The 13588-nt window shown below is 45.3% G+C and overlaps 1 protein-coding gene across 2 annotated transcripts in view; it reads right to left on the bottom strand.

The window, feature by feature from the left end:
• MEGF11 (multiple EGF like domains 11) overlaps window positions 1-13588 on the bottom strand; it is a 246274-nt gene that overhangs the window by 98487 nt on the left and 134199 nt on the right. For both annotated transcript variants that reach the window (XM_026648563.1, XM_024205469.1), the window contains exons 7-8: window positions 10935-11071; window positions 4352-4564 (exon numbers count right to left, since the gene is read on the bottom strand). In XM_026648563.1, the coding sequence (XP_026504348.1) occupies window positions 4352-4564; window positions 10935-11071 (350 nt within the window). The remainder of the gene's footprint in view (window positions 1-4351; window positions 4565-10934; window positions 11072-13588) is intronic.

A 13588-nucleotide genomic window follows, 5' to 3' on the forward strand; every position in this document is an offset into this window, starting at 1 on the left:
CTCGGCATGACAGTGGAGTTGCTCTGGTGCAGCCCGTAGGTTAGAACAGTCTCCTCTGCTCCTGCACTCCCATGTAAAAGCAGTACATTTCCCCCACTCTGTTATTTTGCTATAATTAACATCAGCCCGACTCCTATTAATTATTTGCTGCTATTTTACTACTGTTGGTGCCCTCCCCCCCCCCCGCTCAATTTCCCTTTAAGAAATGCTTTTTAGGGTACGTCTACTCCGCAATCATGGGGTGCGACTGCAACTCGTGTAGACAAACCCCAGCTAGCGTTAATCTAGCAAGCAGAGCAATGAAGGCAGAGAAGCATTGGCTTCAGCATGGGTTAGTAATTACTCAGGGTTCCAGGTGGGCTCGGACATGTGGGCTGAAGCACAAGGAGTCCTAGTCCCCTTCTTGCTCTGCCTTTGCTGGTGGGGACAAAACGTCTGCCGCTGGCCCATGCTAGCAGTAAACTGCTAATCCCCGTCGCTGGCTCAGCTGCATTGGCCAGCAAGTTGGGGAGATGAAGCCAAGATTTCGCCCATCTGCTGGGCATAAGGGAGTAAAGCCTTTTGTACTCTTGCACACCTGCTCTCAGTGTCCAGGTAGACACTGGGCAGGAGTGGGGTTCTTACACCTTTACATTCCTCTGCCTCCTTGGGTATAGAGTTCAAGTCACAATTGAGCCCTTTGTACTTAGTGCTGGGATTGGCTGAAACCCTGTATGGGAGTTCCCAGAATGCCTTGGTGCAGGAATTATTGGGCCTTTGTTATGCAGGAGGCCAGACTAGATTATCATGATGGGCCCCTCAGGTTTTATAATCTCCGATTCTATGGAAAGCTGATCTTGTATTTCAAATCATGTTCTCCCCGCCTCCCCCCAAGGAGCTACAGTTTAAGCTAGTTGTCCAAGGACTGAATTGAACAGGACAAAACTATTGACAGAAAAAGAAGCCGGCCTCTCCCATCCATCCTATCCAGTGGCTAATAACATTATCCCAGATTGTTAAGGTCTGAAAACAAACTAGCCATCAGCTTTTAATGGCAGTTTTGGAAAGCAGATGGCTGTCAGAAACTGAGGGTATGTCTATACTTACGCGGTAGTTCGACGGCTGGCTATCGAACTTCCGGGTTCGATTTATCGCGTCTGGTCTGGACGTGATAAATCGATCCCGGCAGTGCTCGCCGTCGACTGCGGTACTCCAGTTCGGCGAGAGGAGTACCGAGGAGTTGACGGGGGAGCCTGCCTGCCGCGTGTGGACCGCGTCTGAACCGCGGTAAGTTCGAACTAAGGTATGTCGACTTCAGCTACGTTATTCACGTAGCTGAAGTTGCGTACCTTAGTTCGAATTGGGGGGTTAGTGTAGACCAGGCCTTACTTTGGAAGCCAGCAGCCCCAGGAGAGATAAAATCTGGGTAAGGAATGCACTACATGGGACCAAGTAGAAAGTCTGTACAAAGAGTTGTTCAAAATATGGAATGTCTTTGGAGAAGGTCATTTCCTATCAGCTCAGACACTCCTTGGCTCAGAAATTGGCAGGATTCTGTAGAGTTCATTGAAAAGTGGAAGGCTGAAATACCAGGATGAATGAAAGACCATTTACAGCTCTACAGCTTGCTGGTATCTCTCTGTTCCACAACAGTGGTGATAAGATGCAGGGAAAAGACAGATTTTTATCAATGGAGAGACTAGACTCATTTATTAAGGAGAGCGAGATACCATCTTGAGCAGACGCTGCCGCCGGTGAAGCTGATGGGGCAGAGATGGAAGGAAAGGCATCGGAAGCACTGGCTGGGCAGCAACCCAGAGCAGTTGAGATGTAGAAAGTAACTAACTATTACAGGGGATCAAAGCTAAGAGGGGCCTCGATCCACCAACATTTCGAGTCTCTCTAAAAACACGTGCCCTAACCCTCCTTGACACGCTGTTCATCCTAGCCCGTCCCCACGCAATGCAGGTTCTTCCAGCCAGCCCAACCAGCCACCCCGAAAGGATCTCCCTCAGAGTGTGTTCATCTTTCTTACACTCCTGCCTGAGTCCTTCATCTTCCTCCATGTGCAGTGGGTGAACTCCCCATTCGGTGAGGATAGCCCCCTTGCCCCGCCCCTTCTGCCTGAGCCGCCCCCACCCCCGCGGCCGGAGGAGCCCCGGCCCGCCCGCTGGCTGGCCCCAGCCATGCGGGCCAGCCCCAGCACCAGGCCGGCCCAACCCCTGGGCTGCCGGCCAGCTGGCTGGCCCGAGCACCATGTTGCCGGCCAGCCCGACCACTGGGGCCCCTGGACGCTGGCCTGAGCCCTTAGGGGAGAGGGAGAGCGAGGGCAGGGCCTTGGGGCACAGACACAGCCTAGATTGGGGAGGCTTAGCCTCCCCTGGCCTACGATACCCGCCGCCCATGTCTTCCTCCCAAGTGAGACAGCCCTGACCACTCCAGCCGGCAACTGAGCCAACAGCAATCAAGCGGGCCTGCGCTTGTTCTGCCTCACTACTACACTCAGCCCTCCTCTGAATAAGGATCCGGCCTTAACCCGCCGTGTCTAACTCTCAGCTATACACTCCTAGCACTCTTATTCACTGCAGTGGCTTCCATGCTGTTCTATAAAATACTTGTGAGCCTTGTCTTAGCAGGTGCAGAGTCTCCTCAGAGGCAAACCACGCAGTGCAAGCAACTATTTCACTGGGGAGAACACACCTGTAATTGTTGCTCTGCTCAAAACGATGGGGTTTTTAAGTCACCCATAGCTGCTAAAGTAAAAGTGCCAAATCTTAGTGTCGCAAAGTCTTAACACTCACAATTGAGCTATTCCACATGAAAGATCACCCGACTGTTTTCCAGATTGATAAAGTCTATGTCAAACACAGCAGCAGATTTGCCTGAAGTATTTTTATATGTGTGCAAGAATTTAGTTGTGCCGCTTACATATATAATTAAGGAGTAAGGATCTGTGTCTTAGCAGGCTGCAAGATTGCAATGTAGGTCTGTCAGCAGCAGCAGTCAGGTCTCCACCAGTCTGGTTTAAAACTGAAGAATGTCTATATCAAGGGCACATCTGCTTGAGCATCAATTATCCCTACCTCTTTATGAAACCTACAAAACCCTGGCCTGGCTGCGAATGTTTAACGGTAAGGGATGGGACATCAGGAATCAGAGCAGGAGGGGGAGTAAAAATATCCCTTTCATTTATCAATCCAAGCCCCTACATTATCCTGTTCTATTGTTGCCTGGTAGAAAAGTGTCAACATACAATGGCGTTAGTCTGGCAGATGAAGCGCCCAATTCTGAGCATTTCCTGCTAGGTGTTCAGTAACTCACTGAAATCAACTGGGAGCAACAGGCACTCAGCATCTTGCAGGAATTTAGTGATCAGAACCTCGCAGGATTGGGTCTTGAAGCAAAAAGGAATAAAAAATTAAGATCTGACCTTTTCAGTGAGTTTTATTCCATTTCAGGTACCCTTCCCTGATAATTATTTTCTTGAATATTTTACACATGCACGTACTAAACGAAGAGCAAAAATAGGCACATATGAGATGGGGAGATAAGTCTATTTTGACAATGTTGACTTCGTTAAGAGTGCTGGAGAGTGACTGGGGGATATTGATTTACGTCTATTTATACATCTGCCTCAAGTGTTTTCAACAAGGTAATTTGCCATGAGACATAAGATGAAGCAAATTAGATTTCATTTTGCAACTGTGTTTGGAGTGCGTAGACTCAACAAGAAATTCCATGTCATAAGCCGAGTCTGAGAGATGGAAGTTAGTAAAAAATTTCTGTTTTTTGAACTTCTGACAGTTTTTTTTTTTAAATAAAAAATACAAAATACTTTTACTGAAAATTTAAAAGTGAAGTGTTCAGCATCATGGTGTTATCCATCCAATCTTTGCAAAGTTTTTATCCTTCTGATGCTTTATGTGACGATAAAACATGTTGTGGTCGGCATCCTTTCGTCTGCGAGAGACGGTGAGAATTGCAGCCTATGATACAGATGGTTTGCAATGTCTATAAAAGGGGTAGGCATAGCCATAAAGGGCCTCATATTACAGTCTTTACTTGTGCGACTAATCCTGATTTACACAAGTAAAGGTTACCGGATTGGGACATAGATCAGAATGTACAGGACTTCAGTGGGTCTACTTGTCTTCTTAAAGTTAGGCCCGCGCTTAAGTCTTGTGCTGAACTGGGACTTAAGATTCCAAGCCTGTAGACACTCAAATCAAAGAAATAATTCACAGGCGTTGGATTGGACCCTAAGGAAAACTGCTGGGAGAAAGGGATGGAGTCAAATACAGATTTTTTTCCTCAATGCTTTCTTATTTGTATCTATTAGTCCTGCTACTAGTAGAAAGTATGATGAACATACCTGAGAGTGTTGTTAATATTACAAGGACATTTCTTGTGGCATTTTAGGCCATAAAGCCCTTCTGGACACATTCTTTCTTGGCAACGAATCCCTTTAAACCCAGGGTCGCACATACATGCTCCGTTTACGTGGTAACACTTTGCACCATTTTGACAGTCACATTTTTGAGTGCACTGAAAGCCGTATGTCCCAATAGGACACTCCTCTTGACACCTGCAAAGAAATATGTGAGATCTGATGAAGACCAAATGCTAAAGAGAGGCTAGTCCATTTATGACTTTTCCAAGGGAATATTTTGGCTGATATATTAAGCATAAAATCATACCTCATTTATTTAAGTAACATACTGAACAAATGAAATCATTGAGGTGATGTGTTATCTTGAGCATGTAAATTGCTGCTAACCTAAAGTGTATTTAATCTTTGTCCAATTAAATTTCACAGTATTTACACTAGTGTTAACAAAGTGACTGCGCTATCGCTTCCTCAATAATTACATTCAGAAAGCATGAACAATTTGATACACAATTAGCTACTTTCTTGAAAAAAAGTCATCTATATTTGCTTTCTTCTAATTTTCAAAGCACTACAAACTTCCTTAAATGTGTACCATACACTTGGAATGCTAATCAGGGCTGAAAAATAAGCATGATCAATTAAGCAATCTTAAGAAAAATGTGCTATAACAAAGAATGGTTTTATTTTCCCTTTATGCTGCTTTTGCACCTGTTTTATACCAAAAGTGAATCTGGCCCCTTGTCTTGTTGCATATGTACTGTCTATCGACAGTAGTTTGAACCTAAAATCCTCTTTTCATTTATTATTACAGGGATGGTCACTAGCACAAAAGCTCAGACAGACAGTTTTCACCCTCAGTGTAGTTTCTTCTCCAGAATTAACAACATTTGTAATAACTGATACACACAAAAATAGAACCCCATGAACAGTATATACAGATAGTTTTTAGCTGCACCTTTCCTGTAATATTTCAAATATTTCCCTACTGGATGATTTATGAAATGTTGGGGCAATACATTCTGAACAGTCTGTTTCACAGTGCTGTGCAAAGCAATCCAAGAGATCCCATTTCCTACTTGAAAGGTTTTTTGCTGCCCCAAGCTCAGAGAGCGCAATTGTCCAAGAAAAAAAAAAGGGAGGGGGGCCGCAACAGCCCAGAATGCCGCACCCTGGAATTGTGCCGCCCCAAGCACGTGCTTGCTTTGCAGGAGCCTAGAGCCGGAACTGAATAAAAGTCCTAGAAAATGGAACTGTTTCTGTGCCTGGTGCAACTTGATGGGTTCCGAATTTTACAAGGTATTAGTACCTCAGTTTACATGATTCATCATGAAGCACAGCTATGCTTTATTCATTTAAAAACCCAATTCCCTTATCTCATGGATACCAGATATTGGAAATAGCCTATCAGCATTAATTTAATCCCATGCATTGACTAAAAGGTATACTGTAAATGCAGTGGAGAGAGGTCAGTGTTAAATGTCTTTCTGCGGGTCATTTCACAGCTGGCATGTGAGACTTAATAGGTAAAAGATTAAGGTACAACGCCAGCCTAGCAAATTGAAATGAACACGCTCAATATTTAAGAGGAGAAATCACGGCTGCAGCCTCAGATGAAGATGTTTTACTAAAAATAAACAAATAACGTAAAGTAAAAAAGCCCAGCTAGTGATTGAATTGCAGCATATTTCAGCCTGGTTGTTGTTGCACTGTTCAAGTTCAGACTTGGGATCCAAAGTTGGAGGAACATGTGGAAAAAATGGCAGTGAAAGAACTCTGAAGAGTCACCCTGAGCTAACTATTGGCTGCTAGCTTTGCTGTCCTCAGTGTAGTCCAAGTGCGGAGTAATAGCCAACAAGGAATAATGGGAATAGGACTGAAACACTTAAAACAAATGAAACGCAATGAATGTATTAAGATGTCTTATGTTTCCACTGCCACATGCAGCTCTACTAGTGAGCAGGAGACTACTGTACTCCACAAGATGAATGCACAGTCGATGGTGCACTATATCATTCTATATTTATAGAAGATGAAGCATTACATAGAAGGGAAAAAAGCATCTGGAAATGAAATATTGACGACCTAATCCATTTACATAATTAGCCATTTTCTACTAACAATTTAACCAACTTATTTATTTGGAGATCAAGCAGCTACTGCTAATGAATTTTATACGAAGAATACTAATAACGATTCCTCTGGAACATAAGGATAATCACAGCAGGAATTAGCTTTCTACTGAAACATCCTTCCTTAGCAACATATCAATCTAATGTGTCCATAACACCATTAACAACCAGATACATTGCTCAATTAAATTACAAAATGAGCTGCTAAGCCCTAGTTGTGTTTCTTGTTTAATTTACATTGCTTTCTGCCTATCTGGGGAGACTCGCATTATAATATCTACTGAACTTTAATATGTTCTACAATTATTTGGGCTGGGATAATATGGCTGTCACCTGTAGAATTAATGGAAGCAATTTCACAAAATATTAAACATAAGACAGCCTGTTTAACAGAAGAAAATATTACAATCACCTACATTATTTTCCAATATTAGTGCTAGGAATGGTTCTTAGGGAAGAATAATGGCTCTGTTTTCTTTACAAGGATCACCTTTTGTACAATAGACAAAAGCTATCTGAAATACACTTAAAAACTGTGGGGATCACAGTTTTCATAGCTATGAAATATTTATACAAACAAAACAAGAGAATAGGTTTGCTTATTGTATCATAACAAATGTAGTATTTATCCTATTAAGATTCAATCTATCAGCTCGATGGCGAGATGGAAAACCCAGCTAAAATGCTAGGTTCACTTTTTTGTTGTTGTCAGCCACAGAATTTTCATACTTTTATGTCCAGCATCCAGTTGTGCTTTTGCTATTATTCCATTCAAATAATTTACAATACAGACATTTACATGGGCGCTTAAGTCATTTTAGTTCAGCACAAAGCTATCTGGAACTATCAATAGTGCTTGTCAATTTGCTGTAGGTAAGTAGTGTGGTCCCACTTCCCAGAAAGCAGGGAGTGAACAAAAAGTGACAATTACACTTCTACAGGCTTTTGTGTCTTAGTTAAGTCCACAAATATTTATCTAACTATATGTCATTATCTGTCTTACAGGACTCCAAACTGTATATGGCTATTTACAGACAATTAAAAAGGGACATCGGCAGATAATCAAGATCTAGTAAAAATGATTTTACAATATCTAGTATTAATAGAAATATTCTCCTGATTTAAAAAAAAAGTCAAAGAAAATATTGTTTTGTTTGGAAACTATATTCCCCTGCTGCGGCTGCAGTGTATGTTGTAGCATTATGATAGTATGAGACCCGGAAAGCAAAATGGACTGTAGCCCTAAAATGAATCTGATTAGTTTGTCCCATTGTCCCAGCTGAGTGAAATCACAGCATTAATAGGTAACGGTAATTTAGGTTTGTTAAATATTAAGCCTGCTCCTGCTGCCATTAAAGTCAGTGGGGGATTTACCATTAACTACACCGCTACCTCAATATAACGCGACCAGATATAACACGAATTCGGGTAGAACGCGGTAAAGTAGTGCTCCGGGGGGGGGGAGGGGGCTGCGCACTCCGGTGGATCAAAGCAAGTTCAATATAACATGGTTTCACCTATAACGCGGTAAGATTTTTTGGCTCCCGAGGACAGCGTTATATCGAGGTAGAGGTGTAGTTGTAGTTGACAACAGGTAAAAGAAGTGTGCCCACCTTAAGAACAAATTTTTACAAATGAAATCCTGTCCCCACTGAAGTCAATCGCAAAACTCTTCAATCGCTTCAGTGGGGCCAGGATTCTACCCACCGATAAGGTAATTCTTTGGGCTTCCCATAAACTTTCCGGGGTTCATCTAAACTGAAGGGTCTTTTAAATAGGGGGTGGGAATCTCCAGGCTGCTCCCAGCCTCTCTTCCTGCTAGAGAAGTTGAGTGTGAAAGTCTATGCATATTGGCTTTGAAAACAGATGAATCTCCTTTCCTCTTATTCTTCTCCTATTCCCTGCTTCCCTTTGGGATACCCTCACTTCCTCTTGACCCCCCTTCTTCTGTCCTTCGTGTCTATTTTGCTCCTCACAGCTCCCAGTCCAGCAAATCATAGAAGCATCTGAGCAGTTCCATCAGACCCTACTTACTTAGAAGCTTTGACTGGATCAGGGCCCATATTCACACCTCTCTATCCCCCTGGCTTGCCCATTTTCCATTGTTACACCTTCCAGTCGGCCCCTATTATTTCCTCTCTCTCCCCTCTGAGATCCCACCTCCTTCCAGGGGCCACATCCTCCTTATTCTCTCCCCCCCCACACACACACACACACCCCTCTAAAGCTCAACCTGTGTGTCCTCCTCTGTCCCTCCCCCCATCGCTAGGTTCCCCCCTTTCCGTTCCCTGGCTCTGGGGGTTGCTGCCAAGAGCATGGGCAAACTCGATCCCTTCTTCCTTTGCCCACTGCTTGCGGTCTCCTCTTCCAAATCCCCAAGGGACTGTTGCTGCTCCTGTTGCTGCATGCGCTCTGCCTGTGTTGGGGGGCAGTTCCCTTTATTTCTCGCAGAGCCAGTTCCTTTGCGGCGCCATCCCCCCTTGTGGCTGGCAATGGAGTGAAGGAGCTGGCCTATCTGTAGGCTGCTGGCAGGGAGCTCATGACAGCTCTAGCACTGTTGAGTCTCCCAACTAACAAACCAGGGACCCAGAGCCATTGGCTGCAGAGGCCTCAAAACCAGTCCTTCGTAGCTGAGGCTAAGGGCATGTCTACCCTTACCTCTGGAGCGATCGATCCAGCGGGGGTCGATTTATCGCGTCTAGTGAAGACGCAATAAATCGACCGCCAAGTGCTCGCCCGTCGACTCCGGAGTGAGAAGCGCAGGCGGACTCAACCGGGGAGCGTCAGCAGTCGACCTACCTCAGTGAAGATACCGCGGTAAGTAGATCTAAGTACGTCGACTTCAGCTACATTATTCACATAGCTGAAGTTGCGTAACTTAGATCAATTCCCTTCGCCCCCCAGTGTAGACCAGGCTTAAGTATACAAAGAGCCTCTGAATTCAGGCACAATCACCATGATAGACATTCAGCCCTGGCGATCATTTTTCACTGGAAAGCTATCTCCATAATTAAAAGAAAGTTAAAGCTAAGATTAGCCATGACATTTAAAGGCTCCCCCAAATTAAAGGGGCACTGGCTTTGTGCCATGGAGGTCCCAACCACCAGCTTTATAAAGAGCGCTTCTGTAATAACTGGGGATTTTCCTTAAAGCAATGTTCCCTAGAATGACTTCTACTTCCATCTGCTTTACCTAGCTGCAGCTCTTTGACACATTTCCCGAAGCAAACACTGGCATCAGTTACATGAAGACACCTGATTTCAACAGACGTTACATGGCTGCAACACAGCAGAATGGCCTTCTAAATGTAAGTGTAGCATTTAGGGCTGGCTTGCTTGTGTCCTTTGAATAGCTGACAGTTATACAAATAAAGACGAAAGGAAATAAGACACTCCAACAAACTCTAAACGTCCTTATGCACTAGGGCGGTGGCTCTCAACCTTTCCAGACAACTGTCCCTCTTTCAGGCGTCTGATTTGTCTTGCGTACCCTCACTTAAAAACTGCTTGCTTACAAAATCAGACACAAAAACACAAAAGTGTCACAGCTCACTATTACTGAAAAATTGCTGACGTTCTCATTTTTACCATATAATTATAAATAAATCAACTGGAATATAAATATAATTATTATTTCAGTGTATAGTATATAGAGCAGTATAAACAAGTCATTGTCTGCATGGAATTTTAGTTTGTACCGACTTCGCTAGTGCTTTTTAGGTAGCCTGTTGTAAAACCAGGCAAATACTAGATTAGTTGATGTACCCCCGGAAGACCTCTGCGTCCCCCACGTACCCCTGGTTGAGAACCACTGCATGAGGGATAAAATTCAGTGGGCTATCACTTAAGATGGACTTAAGTGATGTATAGGCCCTCTGAATATACTTCAATGAAGTCGCTTAATCCAAGACAGCTTTGTAAAACAATATCATCTTTTCTGATCAAATTAAGGCAGCTCCTCTGGTTTATAAATGTTGAGGATTTATCACTTTTTGCTGGTGTCAGGGACTGCAGCAACCCAGATGGGAAGGGAGGGACATATTAAACTGCTGCATTGCTTACTCTTGAGGATATTAATTTGTATAAATATGGTTCATTTACATATCTTGTAAACATGTAATGCTTTCTATTAAATTTGTCGCTGTAAATATCTACATTTAATTGAATCCATTAAATTTTTAAAAGAGTTACAGTAAAAAAAAAAAAAAAAAAAAAATAAAAAAAAAAGGGAAAAAAAAAAAAAAAAAAAAAAAAAAAAAAGAAAACTAACAGTAAACGGGGAGCACTGCCACTGAAAAGTAATAACAAAGGCATATTTATAAAGCCTGAACCGCTCTAGGAAGAGGCACCTAACTGCAGCAATAGGAATGTAACACACTGTTTTCCAGAGAGCAAGATTGTCTAAGATTAATATTGAAGAGCAGTGTGTTTTATTACCTGTCTCCTATGTATCCAGCTGTACACAGGCATTTTCCTGTCACATGATCACACTGTCCTCCGTTATGGCATGGACAATCCTGGCTGCAGTTAATTCCAAAGGTTCCGGAAGGGCATGGCTGGGCACAGACAAAACCCTAGGGAGGTGCAGAAAGAGCAGCGTTTCAGTGAAAAGTTGCAACGTTCTGAGCTTTTATTTGTGGCTAGTACAGGGGTAGGCAACCTATGGCACGGGTGCCGAAGGCGGCACGCGAGCTGATTTTCAGTGGCACTCACACTGCCCGGGTCCTGGCCACCGGTCCGGGGGGCTCTGCATTTTAATTTAATTTTAAATGAAGCTTCTTAAACATTTTAAAAACCTTATTTACTTTACATACAACAATAGTTTAGTTCTATATTATAGACTTATAGAAAGAGACCTTCTAAAAACATTAAAATGTATTATTGGCACGCGAAACCTTAAATTAGAGTGAATAAATGAAGACTCGACACACCGCTTCTGAAAGGTTGCCGACTCCTGGGCTAGTATATTTATTTGTCCGTCTTGCAACACCTTGATCTAAATGAGCTGGCAATGTTTCTTGTGGACGTAGTTTAAGGTAAGATCAAAACAAGCCTAAAAATTCGGCCACCCGAATTAACTCCTGCCTTCCATCCCTCCATTTACAACGTGTCTCCCTAGTGATGACAAGTCATTGGTTTCTCTCCGGGGGCTTCCTCAAGCAAAGACAGCAGGTGTAGCAGGAGGCAAGAATGATACGGACTCTGCGTCCCTCAGAAGCAGATGGGAGGGCTTGAGGAGTGCCAGGGGCAGCTGGCTTCAGCCTGTCTTGCCTTTCAACCCCTGGCCACTCCAACACTCCTGCCCCAATCCTACTCCCTTCCACTGGCCCCTCACCTCCCCTGCAGCAAGGCACTGAGGGTGCGCCTACACTACCCGCCGCATCGGCGGGTAGCGATTGATCTATCGGGGATCGATTTATCGCGTGTAGTGTAGACGAGATAAATCGATCCCCGATCGTTCTCCCATCGACTGCTAAACTCCAGCTCAGCCCAGTGTAGACCAGGCCTGAGAGACAGAGATGCCTCCTTCTCTAACCCAGGGGCACTATGCTGGCTGCAAACCAGTAGGGGGAGTAGACAGCTGCCAGACAGGCGGCAGAGAGGCCATCTGGCTGCCAAGGCCCATCACTACTGCAGGTGCCTAGTGGCCAGGAGAAGTAACTGCAATGAAACCTCTGCTCCGTCTCTGCAGCCATGTGGGGCGAGGACGTGGGGGCCTGCTGACATGACTGACGCCAACACGTGAGGCAAGGCACAGCTACCTGGCAGCTCTCTGCACGGACAAACCAAGATCCGTAGAGATATAACTGGATTCCCCACTGATGTTCATCTGCATGGCTACAGATCCATGCCCCAACTTCCTTCTCTGCAGCCTCCAACCTTGACCTCTGCAGGGGACGATCCCTCTGAATTAACCTGCATAAGCCATGGCTACTTAAGGCGCTGTCCATAAATTATGTACCACATTTTTTGGTGATTTTCAAGATCCACCCACCTCCTGTAACACTGAGACAAATGCACACATTTAAGGACCCACTCACCCCCTAATGCATTCCGTAATTTGTGAACAGCCCTCAACCTGCCACTTCAGTATATCTCTGCACACCTATTCCCAGCCTTTAGACCGGCTGAGCATTATCCCGCACAGACAGACGAGCATCGTGTACAAACCCCATCGGCCTATAAACTAAAACATGTTCATTTAAAATATGCTCCTGCAGCCCCTTTTCACCTGGAAGTGTTAAACCTAATAACAACAGTCAGTTCAGAATGCTCTTCTCACTGAAATCAAAGGGGAGAGAAAATATTCCCATCACAACTCAACAAACAACAGGCTGTTCACACAGGGTGAAACTCACCCTGGGGCATCAGGCCACCAGCAAGCCCATACACTACCCATGGCCCATTTGGGCCCTCCACATCCTAGTCCCAATCCCATCCCCTTGGCTCCATGTTTCCCATCCCTCTGCTCCTCCCACCCCCTTGTTCTCCTCCCTCCTTCTCTATGCTGTCTGGGCAGTAGCAGCAGAAGAGCTGAAGGCCGGGGAGACAGCCTCCCTCCTCTCGGTTCCAGGGCCGGTACCACAACAACCCCCCGACAGCCAGGAGGAGCAACTGCTGTGAAAGTCCTGATCCACCCATGTAGCCCTAGGATAGCACATACTCAGCGTAGATCGCGTCTTGGGACAATTGAGCTGCCAAACTCTAACAAGTCACTACAGAGCATGTGCCAACTGAGATTTCCAGAGGCTCACAATTTCGCCAAATTTGAGCAGGTTTTTCCAGGGATGATTAAAGGCACATCTGTAACTCCAGGGCGATGCCCCTGCCAAATTTCAACCCCCTGCTCCAAACAGGGCCGGCTCTGGCTTTTTCGCTGCCCCAGGCGAAAAAGCCTCCGGCCGCCCCCCCCAGGGGGGGGGGGGGCGGCCAGAGCCCCGGGGGGAGGGCAGCGATCCCCGGCGGGGGCCGGAGCCCTGGGAGGAGGACGGCGAGCCCCGGCGGGGGCTCGGCTCCCCCCCCCCGGCGGCCAGAGCGCCAGGGGGGACTCGGCTCTCCCCCCCCGGCGGCCAGAGCGCCGGGGGCAGGGT

The sequence above is a fragment of the Terrapene carolina genome, unplaced genomic scaffold, assembly GCF_002925995.2.
Source record: "Terrapene carolina triunguis isolate 2854851 unplaced genomic scaffold, T_m_triunguis-2.0 Scaffold67, whole genome shotgun sequence".
NCBI classification, from domain to species: Eukaryota; Metazoa; Chordata; order Testudines; family Emydidae; genus Terrapene; species Terrapene triunguis.